Source organism: Pollachius pollachius, assembly GCF_949987615.1.
Source record: "Pollachius pollachius genome assembly, chromosome: 18".
In the NCBI taxonomy this organism is placed as follows: Eukaryota; Metazoa; Chordata; class Actinopteri; order Gadiformes; family Gadidae; genus Pollachius; species Pollachius pollachius.
Genome location: NC_136951.1, coordinates 19,936,800 through 19,963,122, shown reverse-complemented (window position 1 = coordinate 19,963,122; position 26,323 = coordinate 19,936,800). Strand labels below are relative to the sequence as shown.

At 49.1% G+C, this 26,323-nt stretch overlaps 1 protein-coding gene across 1 annotated transcript in view; it reads left to right on the top strand.

Annotated features, from left to right (window-relative positions):
• pcloa (piccolo presynaptic cytomatrix protein a) overlaps positions 1 to 26,323 on the top strand; it is a gene marked incomplete at its 5' end in the record, with an annotated part of 54,575 nt that overhangs the window by 13,176 nt on the left and 15,076 nt on the right. The window contains 11 exons of the mRNA XM_079755559.1: positions 4,234 to 4,440; positions 7,248 to 11,253; positions 11,587 to 13,112; positions 14,330 to 16,388; positions 17,674 to 17,721; positions 18,303 to 18,385; positions 18,874 to 18,949; positions 20,048 to 20,173; positions 23,788 to 23,896; positions 24,840 to 24,904; positions 25,953 to 26,164. Coding sequence (XP_079611685.1) covers positions 4,234 to 4,440; positions 7,248 to 11,253; positions 11,587 to 13,112; positions 14,330 to 16,388; positions 17,674 to 17,721; positions 18,303 to 18,385; positions 18,874 to 18,949; positions 20,048 to 20,173; positions 23,788 to 23,896; positions 24,840 to 24,904; positions 25,953 to 26,164 — 8,517 coding nt within the window. The remainder of the gene's footprint in view (positions 1 to 4,233; positions 4,441 to 7,247; positions 11,254 to 11,586; positions 13,113 to 14,329; positions 16,389 to 17,673; positions 17,722 to 18,302; positions 18,386 to 18,873; positions 18,950 to 20,047; positions 20,174 to 23,787; positions 23,897 to 24,839; positions 24,905 to 25,952; positions 26,165 to 26,323) is intronic.

Sequence of the window (26,323 nt, the reverse complement as noted above, 5' to 3'; positions counted from 1 at the left end):
ATAGCAGCTTTTATTTACCGTTGTCAAATAAAATCATAATATGTGTTAAAGAAAACAATATCGCACTTATTCCTGCCAAAGTTCCATCCCAAAGGTGTCTCAGGATACACTTTAGTATACACGTTTAAATTAATTTTAAACTGTAGAAGAAAAACGTCCTTGTTCTGTGGGCATGCTTTTTAACTTAAGTGTTAGGTCCAAGTTCTCTCATAGCTCCAATGCTCCTCGACGCTCTCTGAATAACTGCACACGTCACAACTTTTTGTGTTCCCATTTTTGGCCTCGTCGCCTGGCTTCCGTGATCGCTCTGGCTCCGTTTCTATAGCAACGCTGGCAAAGAAAACGCTTCCCTCCCGAGAGAGACCCATTGAAATATGACTGGTGGCTCGTGCGCTCGTCTTGCCTTCAATGTTATCAGGCTACGATGGCTCAATTACAAAAGTGTGTGTGTGTGTTTGTGTGTTTGTGTGTGTGCACTTGTGCATTGTGAATTGAATGGATTGAATTGCATATACAAGGGTATCTGTGTGACAAAGCTGGGGTTTCTTTAATATCTTTTTAAAATCCTGTCCTATCAGCTTAAATGTCTATATACTGGCGGATATCGGCTGCTTTGCAATAGTTTTCCCATGAGAAAGTACAACAAAGGGAAAATTCAGTGGAAAGTGCTTGTGTGTGCAATTGTCTGTGTTTGTGTGTGTGTGCATGGCCGTGTGCATGTATTGGTGTGTATGTGTGCATAAGCGTGACCGGGCAGTCAGTGCATAGTTCGTCATGGCAACGTGGGGTGAATCACATGGGTCTCCTTCCCTTCGCTCACACCAAAACAAGCGAGTCCACAGGAATCATTTCTCCTCCCCGTCATCACGCGCACATGTATGATGTGTGCGATTGTGAGGACCGTACCCACACAGTGATGAATCATCTGGGGTCATCGCACACACAAACCCACACATGTGCGCACACAGGAGCACACGCATAGGCCCACGTGTGCGTGTGTGCGTATGACATGACATTAATGCTAATTTAAACAAGGTCTGGAATAGTGCCTGGCGCCTTGATGAAACCATGGCCCTCAGCTGACAGAGTGAGAACTGAAAGCTCTGTCCGCAGGAAGCCCTTTGGAGGTAGCCTTGAAGACATCCTTCTGATTGGCTTAGAGAAAGGTGATTCAGCACAACCTAATACAAAGAGACGCTTTCTGTCGTTGTGCGTGTGTGCGTGCGTGCGTGCGTGTGTGTGTGTGTGTGTGTGTGCTTGTCTAGTTCTAGTGGCTTGGAGAAGATATCAAAGCCCTGTGTTGAGTGGTGAGAATTCACAACTGACTTCCTGATTTGATTTGATTGGCTGGTTAACTGCCTCTACTCACTGATTGGCTGATGAGCTGGTTGAATTACTGTCCAAATGTGCTGCATTGCTAGCTGTATAGGACAATGATTGATTTGCTGATTGACTGGTTGGCAGACTAATTTACTGGATCGTTCACTGGCTGGCTGACTGGCTGACTGTCAGACTGTAAGACTGTTTCTATTCCTTTTGTTCTTTGTGATTTCTTAACTCTGTTGGCTGGAACACGACTCATAAGTCTTGCTGGGAGGACAGAAAGGGTCGTTCAGACAGAAAGACTGACCGGAAGACAAACATGAAATATTTAAAACGGCATACAGTATTAATAAATGAATAAAGTCATACATCCACCCATTTCATGGAATTAAATACTTTTAATAATTTTTCTTTTTTGTCCTATATTTCCCTCATTTACCTCGTCTTATATTTGTATGTATTCCAGTATATTCCAGAGATGTCTCCAGGTACCGCTGTTTGTGTGTGATGGGGGGGGGGGGGGGGGGGGCCTGTCCATCCACGGCTGTGTGTGGCATGGCGTCTCGTGCCTGATTGGCTCTGCCTCAGTCACTTGACTTGTGGCGCATGCTCAGTTTGTGTGCTCTGCTAATGCTCCCTCCCAGCTACTCCTCTATACTACTCCTCTCTCTCTCTCTCTCTCTCTCTCTCTCTCTCTATATCTCTCTCTCTCTCTATATCTCTCTCTCTATATATCTCTCTCTCTCTATATCTCTATATCTCTCTCTCTCTCTCTACATCTCTCTCTCTCTCTCTCTCTACATCTCTCTCTCTTTCTGTCTCTCTACATCTCTCTCTCTACATCTCTCTCTCTCTCTACATCTCTCTACATCTCTCTCTCTCTACATCTCTATCTCTCTCTCTCTCTACATCTCTCTCTCTCTCTCTCTCTCTCTCTCTCTCTCTCTCTCTCTCTCTCTCTCTCTCTCTCTCTCTCTCTCTCTCTCTCTCTCTCTCTCTCTCTCTCTCTCTCTCTCTATCTACCTGTCTCTCCCTCTCTGTGGTGCGACCTTCTCTGCGGGATGCATTTAGCATCCAGCCCTGCTGTTAGGCAGGAAGGGGAGCAGGCTTGAGAGTAGGAGTGGAACAGTGTGACCACACTGTGTTGGAGAGCCCAGATGCTTCCATACATTCACACACAGATGCTCGGCTGATGACAGAGCATACCCTGGCTAGATGACGACTGAGAGTGGAGTTAGTGTAAAAAGAGATCAAGAACCAGTGTGTGATCATATTAGTTTGTCTTTTAGTGTGTGTGTGTGTTTGTGTGTGTGTGTGTGTGTGTGTGTGTGTGTGTGTGTGTGTGTGTTGGGTGTGTTCCTGGAACTGTGAATCAAGATTCCATTGGCTCAAGGTAGAGTGGAAGTGCATCCTGCAGTTCTCTGAGAAGAGAGTGGTTTATCATGGGAAGACATGAGGGACCTCATCAGATGATAAAGATAACTTTGCTATCTATGGGAGAGGCAGTAGTTACCTGGTAAAGGAAGACAATAAGATAGGGAAAAAAGATCGAACGACTAGTGATAGGCCTTCTGTGTGAATGACAAACACATTCAGTGGAATCATCGAGTGATTTCCCAGGTGTGCTGTAATGCATTTCTATGTGTAGGTCCATGTTTGGCTCCATAACCTTAACATTAACTTACTCGGCTACATTTAATAATTTCAACCAATATCAGTTCTGAGCAGATTTAGTTATACTGAAACCTTTTTAAAATGCTTCTTGTTTTATTGACTGTGAATGTTCACTTTCCTTGGACCAATTCTTGTATGTATTATATTAAAGTTGTTCTATTGGTCTCCTGCAAGCCCTGCAATCAAAACCATCCTACTGCAGAGTGTTTTAAGTGAGCATCTGCCACCCAATAATGTGTTTGTCACCCTTGTGGTCCATCTCTTGGAGAGAGAGAGAGAGAGAGAGAGAGAGAGAGAGAGAGAGAGAGAGAGAGAGAGAGAGAGAGAGAGAGAGAGAGAGAGAGAGAGAGAGAGAGAGAGAGAGAGAGAGAGAGAGAGAGAGAGAGAGAGAGAGAGAGAGAGAGAGAGAGAGAGAGAGAGAGAGAGAGAGAGAGAGAGAGAGACACACGGAGACACAGGGAGAGGGAGAGATGCAGTGAAATAATCACACTTGTGTTCGGGGTAATAAACAGAGCTCTTAAAACGTCACTGCCTTATGCTAGGCCTTTGGTTCTCCTCGCTTGGTTGAATCGGTTTGAAATGTGATCAACACAGAGCCTCTAAGAGAGCCCTGGTGGAAACCATGTGTGGTGTTAGCCGACAGTAAAGGAATGGGTCATTTGTATTATGGAGTTCAAGAGGTTAATACACACACACTGACACACATGCACACAAGCACACACCTACGCATACACGCACGCACACACGCATGCACACACGCACGCAATCACATGCACCATCCAAAGGCTGGAACTAATTGATCACTGCTTTCTATCTTTCCCACACACATAAAAGAACACACACACACACAAACACACACAGCAAGCATCATAACATTAGCCACATGTATCTTGATAAACAGCCATAGTGAAATGTGCGCATCTGTGCTTGGCACCGAAGTCTCTCTGAACTGTAAGCCTCCGTGCTGTTGTCACACGTGCATTATGTATAGGCTCCTCTTATAAGTTGCAGAAATTAAAAAGGTTTGTCTTGAAATAGAATGCATAACAATCCTTATCAGTGTCATGTTTTGTGGATTGATAAACAAAACAAGATGCAAACCAGTATACCTTCCAACTTGATATTTAAAGAAAGTATGTAAAGTTATTAAAATCCAGCCTTACCCATACAGACCCTCAGTTTAAAGTGGTTTCATTCAACATTTCTAACGAGCAATACCTTTTTTTTGTCTTACAGAGAGAATGGCTTTGCCTGAGCTGCCAGACCCAGAGAGCGATGTCGGGCCAACCCGGAGACCTGCCTCCCGCCGCTGTGGCTTCCCCTGCGCCACAACCACCTGCCCCTACCCCCGTCCCTCCCTCCACCCCCCCTCCTCCTGCTGCCGTAGTTACAAAACCCTCGGTAGAAACACCCGAACCCACCCCACCGCCTCCGGAGACCAAGGTAGAGTTCCCCCAGACCCTGACCCCCACCCCCGCACCCACACCTGATAGCGAACCTCTGAACGGCAGTCCACCTGCCCCCGGTGTCGTACCCTCCGACTGCAGCCCCCAGGACGCTGGGGGTGACCATCTAGAGCCACAAGCATTGGCAACAGTTCCTGAGCCTCCGGCTGATGAAGCTGCTCCCGTTTTAGAGAGGTTTACTGAGGTTGTACCCCAGGCTACAGCGTCGGAGCCACCAGAGAGTAGTTTTGGAGTACAGCCTGCTCCCGCTCAGCCTGAAACTGTCAGTTCTGCCCCGGTGGACGCTGAGCCAAAGCTTGAGATAAATGCAGAGTTGGCGGGCGAGGCGAACGACAGTTTTGCAACGCTCGTCACAGAGATGGAGCAGACAGAGTCCCCCGCAAGGGGCGAGGCACTCCAGAGCTCCTCGCCTCCTGCGGAGCTTGTAGAAAAAGAACTAGGGGCCGGGGGAAAAGAGTCAGCTCCGGTAGAGGAAGCTTCTAGCCTGATAGCCCATGAGCCGGAACTCGCAGCTCCTACAGTTATACAGGCAGAAGACGGAGAGGAGGTCGAACATGTGGCTGCCCTTCAAGAGGGTGACTCGGGTAAAGACGAAACTCGATCGGCTCCAACAGAGCAGGCCCCGACAGCAGTTACAGTGGAAGCACTCCAAGATGTGAGCAGTGTGCAGGAGCCAGAGGGAGGAAATATAGTATCAGACAAGGGGAACGAACCTCCTGCTGAAATTAAGGTTGAGCCAGAAGTGATTACAATCCGGCCAGACAGAGCAGTCCCCGCAGCCACCGTCGACAACGCCATGGTCCTCCACGCTGTGGAGGCTCAGCCGGAGCAGGCCCCAGAGCCGGCAGAGGATAAAGAGAGCGCAGAGGAGAATCTGCCTGGTTTAGATGTAGAGGGGAAGGCTGAGGCTATTGCCACTGAACCCCATGTACCCCTAGCAGCGGAAGAGACGGTTGAGAAAGCAAAGGAGCTTCCACAAACACCAGTTGAGGAGAAACTTAGTGTAGCTCCAGCAGAGGGTGAAATGAACACAGCTGTTAACAAGGCAGCGCAGGAGGAGTTAATCGAGGAGAATCCATTTGAGGGGAGGCTCGCCGAGGCACATTTAACCGAGGAGAGGTTGCCTGAGGGAGGATCTGTTGTGGGAGAGGCGTCTGAACAGTGGACAGGCGCAGAGAAGGCCCCAGATAAGATAGCGTCTGACGAAGAGCCAGCCTCAACCCCCCTCGCTGATTCTGAGAGCGCTGGCCCCGTGATAGATGGAGGGAATAAAGAACTAAAAGCGTCCGCGGAGCCAGCACAGTCTGTCCCAGTTAGTAATGGGTTCTCTGAAGAAGAGAAGCGGGCAAATAATGAGCTGGAACAATGTCCACCCGCTGACCAATCCCCGGTGCAAGAAAGCCCGGTAGAGATCGCCTCATTGGAGGGAACGTGTGTAGCGAGAAAGCAACGCCCTTTGCTCAAAGCAGAAACTGTACGTCCGGAGGAAAATGAGAATGATGCAGAAACAATGCTTAATCCACAGAAAACCATGTTTGTCCCGCCGGAGGAAAGCACAACCAAATCTGTTGACATCGATAATTGTGGTAGTGAAGGAGAGAAAATGAAGGAGGAAGGGTCAGATCTGAACACAGAGGCAGCGTTGTGCCCTCGTGCAGTCAGTGAGGCACAAGAACTCCATAGTGTCTCTCAGAACCAGACCGTGCCGGTTAACATAGAAACTGAAAAGCAAGAGACGAACTTGACAGGTGAAAATAACAAAGAAACACCTCGTCAAGAGTCTTTGACAGGCAGTGACGAGAGGCAGACAGAAAGCACGTCAGAGAAAGGGGAACATGCAGAGCCCAATAGCACTCCGCCGCAAATCGCTCTGTCTGAAACAGACAAACAAGTTGAGTCAAAAGCTCACGCCGGATACAAAATGGAGTCTGCTTCCGTGGCAGCAGCAGCTGAGAACATGTGTAGTGACAAGGAGGGGGGGGCAGAGCGCGATATCAGAGAGGACACGACTCCCAAGGACAACGAAACATCCAACGTGGTTTCCGAAAGCGTTTCAACAGCTCATGCCCCCGTAGCACACCCTAGCCTCCCAGCCTCTGTAGTTAGTGAGCAGGAGGGAGACGGGGGCCCGAAGCAGCAGAGTGCTGACACAGAGGAGCAAAGGAAGGCCGATGCTAAGCTGCCGGAAAAACCTAGTGCTGCAGAGGCGTCGGCCGAGGTGACTGTAGTACATAACACTAGTAGAGGTGTAGCTGAATCCCAGAGGCCATGCACACTGTGAATAACTCAAAGACAACAAAACAAAACCCTGTGACAATTTCAACATCTTTCCACGCTAACAAACACCCATTCCAGCATACAGTCTCGTCAACGTTTAACAAATGCATCAAATTACATCACCAGCCTACGTCCACCTATGTTAGGAGAAGTCTTGCAGAAGCAGGATCATTCGGTGGCTTTTCAACTTTATTTCATCCACTTACAATTGAAAAATTAGCCCTATATAAAATAAGAAATTTGTAATAGTTTAGAAATTAAAAATGTGCATAAAACAATAAATAGAGGTATTCTGTATAGTTAAAGGAACAATAATAGTATCTGCCCCCCCCCCCCATTTTAATATGAATTATTTCACATTTCATGATTTAATTTGTCTTTTCTGTGCTTCAAAGTAGTATTATAAATAACTACGGTTAAAGTCAATTACATGTACATGCAATTAACATTATCCTGCCTAGTATGCTACAAAATTAACAACGCTATTGTCTTTTTTTATTTTAACAGGATAAAGACCAGAAGAAACCTGAGGTTGTAGAAATCGCCCAGGAGATCAGTCCCACCAGTCCGTCCGACTTTGCTCGGCTGGAGAGCACCGTGCTGCCCCTCCTGGAGGCCCAGCAGGCCGGCCCGCAACACCCCGCCGGCGAGGGGAACACCGACTCCCTGAAGACCAGACGCAAACTGGAGGTGCTCCCTCTCTCGCCCGACTCTCCCAGCTCCGAGGACGACAGAGAGCTCTCTGAGAAGAGGGTTGCCACAGGGACGAGCACTCAGAAGAAGCTCCTGGTGCCCGACAACGTGCGAGCGGACTCCCTGGAGGACAGCAGCGAGAGCTTCGGGAAGGATAGCCCCATGTCCGGGGACGACGAGGACTTCATACGGAAGCAGATCATGGAGATGAGCGAGAATGAGGACGCGTCCCCGTCCGACGAGGAGAACCCGATTCGCCGAAAGATAAGAGACGACGAGAAGAAACGGTCTGAACAACAAAGGAACGCATCGGCAAAGAACAGACGCCTCCTCAAAAAAAGCTCCGTAAGCCCTGATGATGAGGAGGAAAAGCCTCTCTCCGGCTCATTGGACAAGGCTAACGATGCAGGGAAAGATGAGGTGACCGAACCCAAGCAAGGGGAGCCGGAAACCGGTGTAGCTGTCCGTAAATTTAGAACTATCGAGCTCAACGCAACCAGCGCCCCGATTATGATAACTCCTGATGATGGGGAGCTGGAAATGGGAAGCCTGACAGATTCGCCAGATGACCGGTCCAGAGGAGACGGATCGTCCAGCCTACACGCATCGAGCTTCACCCCGGGGACGTCCCCAACATCCGTGTCCTCTCTTGACGAGGACAGCGACAGCAGCAGTCCCAGCAACGTGCGGTCGGGAGAGGGGAAACAACACAGGAAAGCCAAACACAGACAACCGGGTCAGACGCTCCCGACCATCGAGGACTCCTCTGAGGAGGAAGAACTGCGTGAAGAGGAGGATCTCCTGAGGGAGCAGGAGAAACAGAAGGGCTCGGGAAAGAAATCCAAGAAAGACAAGGATGACCTTCGATCCCAGAGGAGGAGAGAGCGTCCCAAGACGCCCCCGAGCAATCTTTCCCCGATCGAAGACGCCTCTCCGACGGAAGAATTAAGACAAGAGGCAGAGATGGAGGAGATCCGGCGCTCCTCCTGTTCTGATTTCTCCCCGAGCATCGAATCAGATTCAGAAGGGTTTGAGATCCATGCGTCAAAGATCGCAGCGGTACAGAAAACTTATCAGCTCCCAACGTCCGTGTCCCTTCACTCTCCGACTGATGAGCAAAACGCTGACAAAACGGATACAAAGATTCTTAAAACTGCAGATGAGGCGTATGAAGAGATAATGCTGCGAGCCAAATCTCCAACGGTCGAGACGGTGGAGATTCAACCCGCCAAAGAGTCTCTGTATGGCGGCATGTTGATCGAGGACTATGCCTATGAGACTCTCATTGACAATGCAAACACTGAGCAGGTGGTGCAGACTAATATGGAAGTCCCAGCAGAGTCCAAAAAGCTGAGATCGCCGGATGAAGTGTATGAAGACATGATAAAGAAAAGAAAGGAGTTCATGAAGCTTGAGCAGGAATATCAAAAGATGCAGCCGGTGACAACGATGACCAAGCCCGAGATTGTGTTGCAGCCTGCTGAGAGTGTCGTCTCTAATAGCACTGCAGTCACACCGGGGAAGGATGGGAAAACATTACTGGATGCTGAGGCGGCCTACGAAGAGCTCATGAAGAAGGTCTCGACACCGGGGACCAGTCCAACCCAGCAGGATCCAGAGGCCATACCGCGAAGGGCGCTCCATCCCATCCCTGACCTCAAGGTGACACAATGCTCTTCTGGAGAATTGTCCTCAGATGAGGAGTTCATCAAAAAGGAAGAGGAGAAGAGCGCCACACCACCAGTCACTTCCTGTGCAGAGTCTGACTCTGTTATTATTGAAGTTCCACCCTTGTCCGCATCAGAACAGACACCACAAACTAATGCCCAATCAGATATTGTAGATTTGTCAAGAGCCACCCCCACACCAGCACCCCCTGTGGTGGTTAATGTGTCTCCCTTGTCCACTGTTCCTCAGTACACAGCCACTGTTCCCAGCATAGTGTCAACTGCCCCACCGGTACCCCCGAAGCCACACATTCTTCGCCGGGGTAATTCTCAGGAAAAAACAGATTCATCATCCACGTCTCCTCTGCCACCCCCCACTCAGCCAAAACCCACAGTATTCCCCAGGAAACCTCCAGTTCCACTTCCACCTCAAGCCCCTGTCTGTCCCATCAGGCCAGAACCCTTGGCCACCACTACAGACCAAACTGCGCGATACCCAGTGGCACCAACGTATAAGCCTCACGTTCCTCCTCCAGTTCCCCCAAAACCAGCCATTCCTACCGGGGGTGGGCCTAGTCACAGACCAGGGGATGGTGCCAAACCACCGATTGCACCAAAGCCTAACTCTCAGCCTCCATCCCCTGCCCATGTCCACTATCCACCTAGACCCACTGCATTTTCCTCAGACCCTGTAGATGTGGCCCTGAATCTGAGTCCCTCGACTGAAAACAAGTTCTTTCACTCCTCACCTTCTTCACCAAGGTACGCCAGCAACCTTCGTGACACATATGTGGTCATCACACTCCCCTCTCAACCCAATTCCCCGGTCGAAGGGATCTCAACCCAAGCCCCGTCTAGTCCTGGTCCAGTCTCCCCTTTAAGACATGGTCAACAGTCAAATCAACAACCATATCCACCCCAAACACAAACCAATAGGGTGCCCCTGGCATACACAAGGGTCACAGAGTCCATAGAAAGCCAGGAGATCTGTGGCCTGGACAAGCATGTCTCTAGTTCTTGTCATATTATCGAGGCTATATCTGCCTCAGCACAACCTCCAGCGGCTCTGCCTAACGTTGTATCTCAGGTGGTCAAAACAGAAGTCCAAAGAACTACCGTATCTGTTGTTCATGAAAGAACACCACCCCCAATGCCATCTCCGAGGGCCAACGGTGTTCCGATCTCAATGGAGAAGCCAAAAACCCAACCGCCTGCACAGAACGGACAGGCCTACCAGCATTGTGAGGTGGTCGATCTTAGAACTATGAAAGAAGAACCAGGAAGTGACATGAAAGGTGTGGACCTGTCTTCTGGCACAGATTGCAGGCGGCAGTCCTTTACAACAAGCGACGTCGGCAGCCGTCAGACAAGTGCAGTGCAGCCCTCGGTGGTCAACCTCAGTGCCGAATCGTCCACCGTCTCTATTGTCACTGACAGCATCACCATCGTGACCTGTGCGGCGACAATCCAGCGCTATGACAGTTTGGACACCTATGCTACTACATCGCCTCTCCAGCTGACAAAAAACAAAGCATTCGAGCCCATGTCTCAGATCGTGTTTCGTCCTATCAGTGCTCAGCCAACGACCGCATCCAATGTGGAGATCCCAATCAACCTTTCAGTGGGATCAGGCACCAGTGCAACGTTCCAGGCCCCACCGGTCACCATGGCCCCCATGCCAGCTCAGAGCTGTGTATCTGCGAACGGTTTGATCACGGGCACAGCGACATTCGCAGGGGCTGTGGACCTCAGCACCACCAAACCATTCAACACTTTGGTATCGGTAGACACAACTTCATCAGAGGTGGTCACCGCAGTCATGACCGAGGACGACGGCAAACCCGTGGATCTAACGGCGGGGAGAAGGTCTGTATGCTGCGATGTTGTCTACAAACTGCCATTCGCAGGGAGCTGCACGGCTCAGCAGCCCACCTCACCCTTACCTGAAGACCGCTTTGGATATCGAGACGACCATTATCAGTACGACCGCTCACCCTATGGCATGAGAGGGTTTGGGGGAATCAAACCGTCGATGTCGGACACTAACCTGGCAGAAGCTGGACTTTTCCTTTACAAGAGCAAGAACAGTTATAATTTCAACGTCACCTCAGAAGGTGCGGTAGATCTTACCTCAGCAAAGGGTTCCGACACAGGTCAGTGCTGCGACATCGCCGACCTCTCGCTGAAATGTTATTTTCAGCTCCACCATCTGATTCATGGCTAAATCATGTGGCTTTTTTTTTTCACTTTTTTCATTTCTCATCCTTATTTGCATGGACATTCATTCATTTTTTTCCCCAAAATATATATTTTTTGTATGTCTCTGCAAGCTTTTTACATATCGTTTGGGCATGTCGTGTTGTGATGTTTTTTTTTCCTTTTTCTCCGTTTTTGGTTTCGGTGTCCATCGGCATGCAACCGCCTCCTCCAACCTTAAGACTGTCTGAATCGTTTCGTCCACAATTTACATTTTTGACTTTTAACAGGTGAAGCAGTGGACTACTCCAGGAAAGGGGCCTATGCAGGCATGACAATCCCGCCCTACTCCCAGGCCCTGGTCACCGGTGCCGCTGGCACCATCTTTGGAACCAACACTGTTCTGAGGTCATCCAACGGGGTGGTCTATTCTTCAGTCTCGGCACCAATCCCCTCTACATACGCCATCACCACCCAACCCGGCTCAATCTTCAGCACTACATACAACAACACCATGCACACCAGTGACACCATGCCGTCCCTCTCCAACCTCGAAACTCTGCCACTCAAACGATCCCAGAGCTTCATCTCCAGCCTGTCGGCCGGAGATCTGGAGGACGTGCCCCTCAACTTGGAGCTCTCAAAGGACGGGAGCCTCAGTGCTGCCGATGTGGTCTCCAGGGCATTGACGTCCCTGTCCCTGGACAGCTACACCGACGCATCCCTTGAAGCCATCGCTGCCTCCCTGGAGGCCCTGTCCTCCCCCATGGTGCCCGGGGACGGCCAGTACCAGGCGGAACGCGAGCGCCTGGAGATGGAGAAACTCAAGCAGCAGCGCCTGGCGGAGGACCTGGAGTGGGAGAGACAGGAGATCCAGCGGTTCCGCGAGCAGGAGCAGATGCTGGTTCAGAAGGAGCTGGAAGAGCTGCAGTCTATGAAGCAGCACCTCCTGGCCCAGCAGGAGGAGGAGAGGCAGGCTCACCTCATGATGCAGCAGGAGACCTACGCCCAGCAGCAGCACCAGCTGGAGCAGATCCAGAGGCTCCAAGGGCAGCTCCGCATGCAGCTGGAGGAACAAAAGATCCGACAGATGTTCCCTGGGGGAGAGGTCCCGGGACATGGTCCACAGGAGGCCATCGTGATCGGGCCCGATGGCACCATACTGGCCCGCAAGATCACAGATAGTGGATGCCAGACGGATGAAGAGGACGATTCAGTGAGCAAAGCGTACACAGCCGGCAGGAAGAAGAAGAGCGTCAAAAAGGGCGTGGATAGTTGCGTGCAGACGGACGATGAAGATCAGGACGAATGGGAGGAGCAGAACAGGGCCAGACGAAGCAGACCTCGCACCTCACGGGGAGATAGGGGCGGGCAGTCGGAGATGACTCTGCAGGCCCACACAGAGATCAGTATACAGACCGACGCAGAGGGGAACATACGAATGGACACCAGGATGGAGCTCTCAGACTCCGAGAGGACCTCCCCGAAGAGACGCCCCACTCCCTTAGAGATCGGCCAGTCGGCCAACCTCAAAGCCGACCCTTCTGCTCTTCAGGCCCCCAAATCCCCCAAAGTCCTCTACTCCCCGATATCTCCCTGTGTATCCCCCAGCAAATCCCTGGAGTTTGTGTCCTATGAAAACACACTGGGCGATACAAGCCCTCAGAAGCTGCGAGGGGATCCATCTTATGTCTCCCCAGCAGCCAGCCCAAGGGGACCCAAGGCCATGCAGAGGTCCCTGTCCGACCCCAAGCCCATGAGCCCGACGGGGGAGGAAAGAGTCTCGTCTGGGACACAGCATGGGGACGGTTTCACAGTGAGTATCCTAACCCTCAGATCATATTGTACAAATAATCTGTTTGTTAGGAAATTGTTGTACACTCTGGCCAAAGGATACATTACGTTATGTATTTATGTTTGAACTTTGGCATGAGGGACAAAACGAATTATAATGAAAGATATAACACAAATTACTTCATAGAGCAGTGGTGTTTTTCTCTGGTCTGGTATGAATGCCGGGGGCTTTTTTCATCTAAATTAATATGATGATCCACTCATAGCCTTGCCCCTTCAAAAGCTAACCAAATCATTTATATTGGCGTTTAGCTGCAGAGGAACATTTCAATTTTCATTAAATATTCTTTCTGGTGATTCTTCTCTGTCATACTGAATATTGGTTGTTGGAATATTTCTCTTGTGCTGTGTAATGCTACACATGTATTCCCTCACATTTCATACTGCAATAAAAAGTATTACTTGTTATTACACACACTTTTATAAAGATTTTATTTATCCAGTATTTAAACTAAATATTTTCCCAGATACACGTTCTGAGGACCCAACTAGATCTTCCTAGCCTTCTTTAAAGATGTTCATGCCTGGCTGATTCAACGTTGGTAACCCCCATACAAAATATAGTCTGGCCAATGAAAAAGAGTTTGCAAGAAAATGTTGAACGGACAGATCAGTGGGCTTTAATGTTAAATATTACCTTTCAAAATACATTTTTAATATTATAGGTAACCAGTAAAAAGTGTGTAACATTTACTAAGCAGCTTATGGGTGGTCAATAATTACTTTTTGGAATCAGAGTATGTTTGGCTTATTGTAATACAAGGCATTGATAGATTCAAAGTGATTCATCTTTTATAACATTTATATTATTACATTTATTAGATGATCATATAATACCATGCAATTGAAATCAATGATGTCATAGCTGGTTAAAGCTACCCACAGTACAGGATGACTGGAGTCGCAGACTCAGGAGTGGTTAATAGGGTGTTCTCAGCAGGATTATTCTGGTTCTGAGAATGATCCCAGCCTAACTGTCAATTGGAGACGATACCTTACTTCTTCTAACACCTTAATGCCCATTAACAAACTTAAGCATGAGTTGCTTTAGATTTGAAATAAGGGACCTCTTAAGTAGCAAAATAGTAAATATCCCAAATACTCATTGCTACTGCAAAGACCACTGCAAAATTGCCTTCTTATTCATAATTATTTCTCCATCTTTCTTTCTTACCGAAGGGTAAGGGCTCGGGGGGCACGCCCACCGGCACTCAGAAGAAGGTGAAGCGCACGCTACCGAACCCGCCCTCAGAGGACGAGTCCGCCGCCAGCGGCCAGACGGCGTACACCACCGGCTCCGCCCGCCGCCGCATGTGCCGCAACTCTAACCTGGCCCGCGCCAAAATCCTGCAGGACATCGACCGGGAGCTGGACCTGGTGGAGCGGGAGTCGTCCAAGCTGCGCAAGAAGCAGGCGGAGCTGGACGAGGAGGAGAAGGAGATCGACGCCAAGCTCCGGTACCTGGAGATGGGGATCAACCGCAGGAAGGACGTCCTGCTGATCGAGCGGGAGAAGCGGGAGCGCGCCTACCTGCAGAGCGTGGCCGAGGACCGGGACTACATGTCGGACAGCGAGGTCAGCAACATCCGCGACACGCGAGGCGGCTGTGGAGACGGCGAAGACGAAGACCTCGTGGTCCACGGCCTGGAGCGTCCGCGGACGGCGCCGCAGTCGGAGCTGGAGGAGTTTGTTCCACCGCAGACCAAACATGAGTACTCAAAATACTCCCAGTACCAATACCCTCAGACCCATTACCAGTCCCTCTACCAGGCGCCCCAGGCCTACCAGTCCCAGTCCATCTACTCCTCTGTGCCCTCCCTCACCAGCGCCCAGCAGCAGAGCTACCACCAGATGCTCCTCATCCAGCAGAAGGCGGCCAGGCAAGCGGCCCTCCTCTCGGAGCTAGACGCAACCAAATACAGCGTGGTCAGTCGCCAGCCCGACCCCACGTCCTCCGCCTTCCTCGGAGTAAAGTACGACAAGTACGGGAACCACCTGGACCTCCGGGCCCTAGAGAGCGGCAGCATGGCCGGAAGCCCCATGTCGGCCATCTCCGACTCCTATTACACCGACGTGGACCACCACACGCCTCGCAGCTACATGCTGCTGGAGGACGCCGCCGAACTGGCCAAGAGCACCACAGGCCTGTCGTCCTCCTACAGCCTGGCCGAACGAGAGCTGGCCAAGGCAGAGAAGCTCCTGCGGAGAAGCGCCGCGGATCTGTGCTCGGCCGACTACCTGGGGTCCACCTCCAGGCTCCACACCTATGGGAAGACCCCCGACGAGGACGACCCCATGGAGGAGCCCTACGAGCTGAAGCTCCTCAAGCAGCAGCTGAAGCAGGAGTTCCGTCGGAGCACGGGCGGGACGGAGAGCCTGGAACAGCTGACGGGGCTCTCCCATCACTACTACTCGCCCAACTCCAGCCTCTCCGGCTACTCTCAGAGACAATACCCAAAGACGGACAAGTACAGCATCAGCCGGCTCACTCTGGAGAAGCAGGCGGCGAAGCAGCTCCCGGCGTCCATGCTGTACCAGAAACAGAAGCCGACGCTGGTGGAACCCAAGAGCTCCACCAAGTATTCCTCCATCACCGACGGCCGAGGCTTGGACACGGACTACAATTACCTCGGGTCGACCAGCGCGTCGGCGAGGTCCAGCCGGCTGCTGCAGGACGAGATCACGTTCGGCCTGCGTAAGAACATCGCCGAGCAGCAGAAGTACCTCGGCTCCACGCTGGGCGCCAACCTGGCCGGTTCCCTCAACATGGGCCAGAGCCTGGGCCTGGACTCCGCCTACCCCAGCGGCAGCCGCTCTAGACCGGCTTCCAGGCCGACGTCGTGCTACGGCCTGGATCTGTCCCTCAAGAGGGACCCGTCCAACTCGTCCCTGAGGCTGAAAGGGGATGGAGAGGCCTCCGGGGACATGTCCCTCTACCAGACGCCCTCCGGTCGCACCAAGCCCACCAGCCTTCCCATCGTGCAGAGCGGTAGAGGCCGGATTCCGATCGTGGCGCAGAACTCCGAGGAGGAGAGTCCGCTGAGTCCCGTGGGCGAGCCGATGGGCATGGCGAGGGCGTCAGCCGGACCCCTGCCGCCCATCTCGGCCGACTCCAGGGACCAGTTCGGCTCCTGCCTGTCTCTGCAGGACTCCGGGCAGCAGCACATCAGAGAGGAGCCGACCAGGGGGAGGAACTACGCCCTGCTGGACGACCAGAGCAACATGTCGGACAATGAAGGTAACAAACGCCCCCATGGGGTCCTCACCCGAGGGGAATGTCTGTCGTTGGGACTTTGGGGGAGTGGCTTGTATTGCATGCAGTCGGTACTCTGTGCTACTACCGGTGTGTCGTTGTGGACCTTTGTGGCGCTACTGTCTGCATGTGTATGCTGTTTTTCCAATGTTTGTGTCGTTTCATTAACTGTAACCTGTTCTGTCCACGTTTTTGTCTCATCTGTCGACATTTTGTTTTGATTAGATCTCGATTAACTGCTTGCTGTTCTTGCTTTGTGTTCGCTCCCGTTCTCGTTGGTTTGCTTGAATGTGTGCATGTATGCGTTGGGCTTTTATATGTGTTGTGCGGTTGTTCAAAGAAACATTTTTGCGTCTTGTTGATAATCCAAACAACAAATAAATTGCTGTGTGAGGCGCATCACCTTCTTGTATCGTACGCGTGCTATCATCTGTAGAACCATTTGAAATGAAAGCTTAACTTATGCATTTTGATTTCATGCTTGTAAAGTGTATACAGAACATAAAGAGTAAACTGAATCACACGCCCGCTAAAACTCATCTCATCGTTAATCAATTGAAATGTTTTTAACGTTAAAACAAGTGCCTCCCCAAATATAAACATTCATTGGCACCGTTCCTTGAAATCAAAACTTGATGGTTGAATAAGAAAAATGTATGCAAGTTTGTACTATACGTTTAGATGATATCTCTATATTCGTAGTATATCTCTATATTCATAAGTATGTAAATAGCATTTGACTTGATTATTAATAGCACTTTAGACTCATATCTATATTTTTCTAGGCTGTATGGGGCTCTGTTTTTGTTATATAACTTAAGGTGACGATAACAATCACGATTGTAATGTCTTGCATGTCTTGTGTTCCACATTTCTAATTGCATGCCCCAAGATCAATCTGAATAAATACAAAATGAATGTTGAACTTGCATGCCTTTGTGTGGCTAATTGCATGGGGATATATTTTTATATGTTTTATGTACAATTATTTTAGGAATACTGCAGTGTTTGTTTCTCATTCAGATTTATAGACATGTAAACACCTTCATGTATTCATGTATAACATTGGCCTACAATTTGAGTTATCTACAGAGACCCAGAAATAGGAAAGTTGAATAGGAAAGAGGACTCAACACATGAAGAAAGTTAATATGAGTAAAATCAGTAAAACAAAACTTCTAAACTATATTATAATGTCTTATTTTATCAAAGTTTTGTCACAAAAATGGCAAGTAATTTTGTTACATCAACCAATGTGCCTTGCTTCCAGCTCTGAGTGCCTCGATGATGGCTTTAAACAGAGACGATTCAGCCAACGGTACAGTATTACTTTCATTTTATAATCTCTCAGAGGATTCACTGGTTATTAACTTAACTCCTTAAAATGAGGGCTTTATGTTCAGGGTTGAAACTGGTCGACAGATACATCTGCATTTAAATATATATCCCATTTAAGTTCTAACATTCATGTTAAAAATCAGAAATTATGAAATTAAAGTGCACATACCCACCGTTTGGGTGGCATGCACGGTGTATATATAAACTGAAACTACCGTAATAATACATTTAACCTTTATGCTTCATACCCAGCATTCATACGCGTGTGTTTACCTCTAATGAATAACCCACAACGTTATTCTGTGGCTCTAGTCTAGTGGATACTTGAGGAAAGCGTAAATATTAAGCTAAATATATTTTCCTTTTCTGCTGGGACACAGTTCCCAAAGTCCTGACTTTGATGAATCCCAAACATATTCCCAAGACGGCCATTACCAGAAACCGTTCACCCTGAAAGGGCTTGCAAAATACAACAGCACTTACTGCCGGTATAGGGAGGCCAACCCGGGTTTGAGACAGAGCTTTAAAGGGAGCTCTCTTTGCGCTTGTCTTCTCCTGAAGCCTACCACCTGAGACGAGAGGGCACTGACTGGTACGACAAACCCAGAGACGGCCGCTTAGAGAACAGCCAAGAGAGGAGACAGGTGAGGCTGGACCGACACACACACACAGCAAGACTGTTTATACACACGCACACGCACACACAGCCAAGCTGTTTACGTGCACAACTGGAGCCCTACAGAAAACACATATTTTGGTTTTCAGTTTTGTTTCCTGTTCTTGTTTTTGTTTCTTTGCTCACGATGAATCGCCTTGGGATCATTGAAAGTTGCTTTATAAATGAAATGTATTATTTATAAGTGGTCAGGGGGGAGGACAAGCCGAAAGATTTGGTTGGGACCCCATGCATTTGTTTGGTCAATCCAGAAGCATCCTGGAGCTAGATGCCTAACCCCTAGCTGTACGTCATAACACCACGATGCTTAATGGTAAATACCGGAATATTTCAGGAATATTTTAATCCGACGTATCTGTATGGAGTCTGCACACACACACACACACACACACACACCCCTATAAGCGTCTAACCCTGTATAGGGAGTTGTGCTGAATGTGCTTGTGTGTCCCACAGGGTAAAGGGCCATACTATCCCTTCCCCCACCTCCGCGTCAAACTGCAACGGGACCCCAAGGAACGCATGACGTCAGGTGAACACATGCCGGGTTTCTCAGATCACGACTGAATCCTTTTGTAATCAATACCTAACGGGTGTGTATAGCCCGATACTATACGGCAGTTAAAGGGTAATTGACGAGGATAAATGCTTTTGCCTGAATACACCACCATATCCTCCAATTTACCTTTGGGCCGTTAAAGCTGGCAGGCATTTCCTCTCCTGGCTCTGTTGCTCACTTGGCTCATCTCACACTAACACACATCAGTTCCTGCCATGCTTAAAATGGCGTCTTCTTCACAGACGCACTTTACGCAATTAGCGCACAGCCCACAACAATGAGATGTGTTTTGTTTTTGAGGGCCGGGGTGCTGAAAATGACTCATTTGATCCTTTAATAAAATGAGCACAATCCTTTATTTTCGCAGCATGTGTTGGGTCTGTTCTGCCTCAGCACAGCCGGGGGGGGCAGGGGGGAGGGGGGTTCTGCTAACCGGATTACTGAGAGGGGGTAGATAAGGCCTGGGTGTTTGAGATGTTAGCTGCAGTCCCAGCCTCTGTGTGTATTCACTGTGTCATCCATTCTGTGTCATCGAAGTCAGTGTTTGTATATGTGTGTGTGTGAGAGAGAGAGGGAGAGAGAGAGGGGCAGAGAGAGAGAGAGGGGGGTAGAGAGAGAGAGAGGGGGGTAGAGAGAGAGAGGGGTAGAGAGAGAGAGAGAGAGAGAGAGAGAGAGAGAGAGAGAGAGAGAGAGAGGGTAGAGGTAATGAGAGGGTAGCGGGTAATAAGAGAGAGAGAGAGAGAGAGAGAGAGAGAGAGAGGGTAGAGGTAATGAGAGGGTAGCGGGTAATAAGAGAGAGAGAGAGAGAGAGAGAAAGAGAGAGAGAGAGAGAGAGAGAGAGAGAGAGAGAGAGAGAGAGAGAGAGAGAGAGAGAGGGTAGAGGTAATGAGAGGGTAGCGGGTAATAAGAGAGAGAGAGAGAGAGAGAGAGAGAGAGAGAGAGAGAGAGAGAGAGAGAGAGAGATTGTCACTGTCACTATAATCAATCTATTCAGCACCATGGGATTTGGATGTAGAATCCAGTCAGCCCACCACCCCGTCTCTCAGTACCTCTTTCTGTCCCCGTCAGCAGGTAACGGACTGGGGCTCCGCCTGGTGGGAGGCAAGGAGGTCCCGGGGGGCCACGGAGACATCGGGGCGTACGTGGCCAAGGTCCTACCCGGCGGACCGGCCGAGCAGACCGGGAAGATTCTAGAAGGTGAGGCGCCTCACACAACAGGGTGCTTGGATTATTGATAAAATGGTTTAAAAGTAAAACATTTTAATAGTAGCTGATATAATGAAGCAATTGCCTTCCCTGATTTGTATTTGCTCAATCCGGTGAACTTTATTGTACTTTATTGACCCAAGACACTAAATTCAGGTGCCACAGCAGCAAGTACTGGAGAGTGGTAGAATAAAAAATGCTAGAAATTGAAGATAAATTATGCATAAAATACACATAACATATGTTTAGCTACATAGAATAGTTGAAGAAATATGTATGCAGAAAAAAATGTTGACACATCCATAGCATATTACATATTATGCTTCATCGTGTAGACGGTGGTGTAGAATCTTTGCGCTCCTCTTTTTCCAAATAACTCATATTGAATGCGTTTCCTTGCATTTGAAACCACCTTTGATTGACAGTCACAGACGGCTGTGAGTTTGACAGGCTCCTTTGCATGTCAGCTCAGTGCCTTCTGGCGATAACCAATCAGGTGAGGAGAGAAAAGGAGCCGTCGACAGTAACCTCTGGGGGTTTAATACAATAAAAATAAGGTCAAATGACATACGGTTGTGCTCTTTCCGAAGCGCACGGCTCTGATAAGTGAACCCAGGAGGGTTTTGTAGCATAGTTCACCATATGGCACCCTAAGTATGCCACTGAAATAGGTCTGAGATCCACAAAGTTATTTACTTTTAGTGCGATTTAGCGTGCACCGACCCACACAACTAACCTGTTCCCACCCCCCACACTGACGCTGGCTCAGGAAAATAACAACTGCATCCTTTATTGACAGCAACACAATAAAAGTGGTATTGATCGACATAAAAGTGTTGCAGGCTATAAATAAATACAATTGGCTTTAAATGAGAGATGGACGTACACTCTGCCACAAGCGTACGTACAGAATATTAAAGAGGTTTGGATCGTCTCCCACAGGGTTGATACTAGTTAAAGGGCCACGACTGCACCCCCACCCTAGCAGTTGGTACAGTCCACTGGGCAGGGTGGTAGGCTTGGATCTATCTCTCATATGATGGACACGACCACGTTGGATGTTTAACAGGCGTCCTCAGCGGTCAACGCGTGTTTCAGCAGACGCTAGTTCAGACGACAGTTCCTCATGTGGATGAGACGTGTTTAAAATGTAGCACTGGAGAGACAGGAAGTGAACGAATCAACTGAAATAGCGACGGCAACTGAAATTAATCCTCCATGACCACCAACACATAAAACACTTAAGGACGTTTAACAATGTTCAAACACTGCTGTGATCCGGTTGGCCGTGCTTCGATGGCTTTCACTTGTTTGGGAAAAACTTTGAAAGCAGCTTTGAGCGTAGCATCAAGGCTAGGTCCGGCTCCAACGCTCGTCTCCATGGGAACACATTGGTCCCGCCGGCCGGGCTGAAGCCCATCTCGTGTTGGCCGCGTTGGGGCGGTGCTCTCTCCGGCCTCTCCGTACGGCCGGCCCTGCTGGAGCCTGGAGCTGTGTGGTGGGGTACACGCAGGAAGGCGGAAGCCGCAAACCAATCAAAAGCTGCGTAGGGGGCAATCCATCTGTCCCAACACTACGGGGGATGGATGGATTTAGCGACGTTTGTGTGTGTGTGTGTGTGTGTGTGTGTGTGTGTGTGTGTGTGTGTGTGTGTCGTGTAGGTGTGTGTGTGGGTGTGTGTGTCGTGTGGGTGTGTTTTTCAGTGTGGGTGTGTTTTTCGGTGTGTGTGTGTGTGTGTTTTGGTGAGTGTGTGTGTTGGTGAGTGTGTGTGTCGGGTGTGGGCGATTCTTCCCTTCTCCTTTTTCTATTTATTTTGCGGTCCCTTCATCACTCCCTCTGGCGTTCCACAATACTCATCCATTCTGTGATTTTATCTCTGGTCCCTCTTCATCAAACCTCGCCCAGCTGTCCTAAGCATCTTGCTTTCCAATTAAACATACCCAATCACTTATTGCATCATTTTACCTCATTCTTTTTATTTATTCAGACCTTTTCATTGCTTTGCGACTTTGCCCAATTCAACATAGCCATCTTACTGTGTCAAGATGATTGTGTATTTTATATCATTTCTTTCAGGATCCGTAATCCTGTTTAGTCCAGTTTTAGCACATAGACACGTCACCGTCTAATAATAGAAGGATAATAATGCTATTAGTTTGTTTCTGCGGGCCAGTTGGATATAGCCGTGGAGCGGTGTGGATGACTCAGTGTTTTCACACCTCCACAGACAGGTCCATTGTGAGGTGCTCTGTGTGTGAGGAACAGGACGCTGTGAATACTAGGAACTGTCGGACAGACCGAGTGGACCCAGAGATGGTCAAGTTGGATGTCATAAATTATTCCCACACGAGTGATTACCCTAACAAAAAGGACTGGAGCGCAAACTGACTTAAAAAGGGACTCAAATTATTTATTTTCTCTTACTTTTTTAAATAGAATAAATTGTTTTCAAAATATATATGGAAAAATACATTTACATTTATGACATATAACTATTATTAACGCTTTTATCCAAAGTGACTAACAATAAGTACATTTATCAGAAGAAGGAGGCACAACAATATGTCGCTGTCGGTATCGTAAAGATATTCATAGAAGCAAGTGTCAAGCACCTACAATTGCTGAGGTGAATATACCTATAAAATATGCACTCAAAAAGCCAAAAGAGAGAAATTAAATATTAATGCCCAAAGTCAATTGAAACATTGTAGAATTAGACGTTATCCACACCTTCTACCGCAGTGTACCGTTGAAACCAGGAGCACGTAGCATTCAGCCATGATGCTGTCCCATACACAGCTCGGCAGCTGGTCCGTAAGCCCAGGACCTTCTTGGGACGCTGTTTCAACCTGTGTAAGTGGACGTCTGAGCGCAGTGTGCTGTGGCTGGGTGGGTTTGCTGTGTTGTGCTGACTCTGACCCTATGAGCAACTCGTCTCAAACTCAACCTTCGCCGGAAGACACCCGCCAATGTTGAACTTTGAATGCAAATGAGTGTTTCTATTGTATATATTGTTATTGAAATTTGGATGATACAGAAAATGTTTTGCCAATATTTGGCTTCTTTCCTTATAACTAAGGGTGTCCTGTTTGAAACAAAGTTCTGAACTTGGCAAGGACTTCACACTTTAACACTTTCTTCTTCATATTGAGGCAAAAACTCTTCAAAGTGAATATGCTGAAGAAACCTTTGAGAGACAAGTTCAAAGCGCTTGAACGAGTCTCTTTAAAAACCTCTTTTATCCTTTCAGAACTTCATGGATCAGCCCTTAATAGGAGTGTGCTGTGGGTTTTTCTCTGAAAAAGTTTTTTTTAGATTTGTATGAAATTTGAAAGGAAAGGATTCACTCTATCCTTTTTATTCCACTTAATATTGTGATGTAATGCCATCCTCTTTTACACCGATTTACATCTATTGATATTTTTGTAGTTTGAATACCCCATCCGGGGACAGGAATGTAAATTAACATTACCTCCAGGTACTAGGATGCCTTGGATCCGACAAAGAGTTTACCGCGGCTATCGGACACTAACCTCCGTGGATTGAAACGACCTCCCTGGAGGTGTGTACCTGTCAGGCCCTTCACCCAGGTGTGTGTGTTACAGGAATGCAAGTCCTGGAGTGGAACGGCGTTCCTCTGACGGGGAAGACCTACGAGGAGGTCCAGGGCCTGGTGGGACAGCAGTGCAGCGACGCAGAGCTGTGTGTCCGGCTGTAGGTCCACTTCTCTCTCTCTCTCCCCCCCTCTCCCCCGTTCTCCCCCAAACCTCACCCTCTGTGTGTCCGGCTGTAGGGCCACTTCTCTCTCTCTCTCCCCCCCTCTCCCCCGTTCTCCCCCAAACCTCACCCTCTGTGTGTCCGGCTGTAGGTCCACTTCTCTCTCTCTCTCCCCCCTCTCCCCCGTTCTCCCCCAAACCTCACCCTCTGTGTGTCCGGCTGTAGTTCCACTTCTCTCTCTCTCTCCCCCCCTCTCCCCCGTTCTCCCCCAAACCTCACCCTCTGTGTGTCCGGCTGTAGGTCCACTTCTCTCTCTCTCTCCCCCCTCTCCCCCGTTCTCCCCCAAACCTCACCCTCTGTGTGTCCGGCTGTAGTTCCACTTCTCTCTCTCTCTCCCCCCCTCTCCCCCGTTCCCCCCCAAACCTCACCCTCTGTGTGTCCGGCTGTAGGTCCACTTCTCTCTCTCTCTCCCCCCCCTCTCCCCCGTTCTCCCCCAAACCTCACCCTCTGTGTGTCCGGCTGTAGGTCCACTTCTCTCTCTCTCTCCCCCCCTCTCCCCCGTTCTCCCCCAAACCTCACCCTCTATGTGTCCGGCTGTAGGTCCACTTCTCTCTCTCTCTCCCCCCCTCTCCCAGTTCTCCCCCAAACCTCACCCTCTGTGTGTCCGGCTGTAGGTCCACTTCTCTCTCTCCCCCCTCTCTCCCCCGTTCTCCCCCAAACCTCACCCTCTATGTGTCTATCCCTTGTACACACACACACACACACACACACACACACACACACACACACACACACACACACACACACACACACACACACACATTCATGAAGATAGACCTGTAGCTGTAGCTTCTCAATGCAGTTCACTGATAGCATAGTGAGGCTGTAAAACTTCAACATACCGTACTCTCTCTCTCTCCCCCCTATGTCTCTCGCCCAGTGATCTGAACATGCTTGCAGACACAGACAGCTCTCAGCACCTGGACATTCAGGAGCACCCCAAAGGTGAGAGGACCTGGCTTGGCACTCAATATATACTCAATGTCTCTCTCTCTCTCTCTCTCTCTCTCTCTCTCTCTCTCTCTCTCTCTCTCTCTCTCTCTGTATCTCTCTCTCTCTTTCTCTCTCTCTCTCTCTCTCTCTCTGTATCTCTCTCTGTATCTCTCTCTCTCCCTCTCCCTCTCTCTGTATCTCTCTCTCTCTCTCTCTGTATCTCTCTCTCTCTCTCTCTCTCTCTCTCTCTCTCTCTCCTATGATATGTCTCTGATTGTCGTTCATTTTATTCCCTCTTTAATTTTTCATGGCCGCTCTTCTTAGATTCATTGAATCCCTTCTAGTCCTTGCTTGTGTATAATATATGTGACCTATTTATGAACATCCATAACACTGAGAACATAGGGCTGGTGTTCTCACTGCCGCCCCCCTTATGTCTTCCTCTCTCACCCTCCTCTTCCTCTCTCCTCTTCCTCCAGCTGTAAACAAGCTGTTTGTTAGGGTGGCAGGTCAGACCTCTTTGATTGGGTTCATGTGTGTGTATGTGCCTCGTTAATAATAATACTAACGACAATATAACTACCACTACTATTAATCAGCATCATAATAATATTAATAATACTATATTTGTATATGTATAATAATAAAAATACTATATATTATTATACCTATAAAAACGTATCTTATCTATATATTTCTTCTCTGCATTTCTTACTTACTACCTTACTTACTAACTCCTATTACTCAAACCACTATCACTACTACTACTACTACTACCACAACTACTACTACTACTACTAAAACCACTACTACTGCTACTACTACTGCAACAACTACGTCTACTTATTCTACTACCTCCTTCCACTACTACTATTAATAATAATAATCAATGATAAATCTTTCCTCTCTGCCCTATGCTTAACAACAGCACAGATGCACCCCTTCTGGTCCGTCTGAATCTGTACTGATCATAGAACGGTGTCTCTGTAGCTGTAATGTACAGTATATTCTACAGTATATTCTACAGTATATTCTACAGTATACTGCTGTATTCCTCCAGGCGACCGGCCCCCCAGGTCTCCAGGCGTGGACCCCAAGCAGCTGGCGGCCGAGCTGCAGAAGGTGTCCCAGCAGCAGGCCCCCCCCACCTCCACCTCCAACAGCACCGCCTCCTCCTCCACCAACCCCCTCCCGGCCAACACCACCTCCGACACCGCCAGCCCCGGCCAGCCAGGGTCCCCCTCCGTCAGCAAGAAGCGCCACAGCAGCAAGGTGGGTGGGGGTGGGGGTGGAGGGAGGTGGGTGGAGGAGGTGGGTGGAGGTCCAGTAGAGGGGGAGGGTGGAGGTACAGTAGAGGGGGAGGGAGAGGAGGAGGGTGGGTGGAGGTCCAGTAGAGGGGGAGGGTGGAGGTACAGTAGAGGGGGAGGGTGG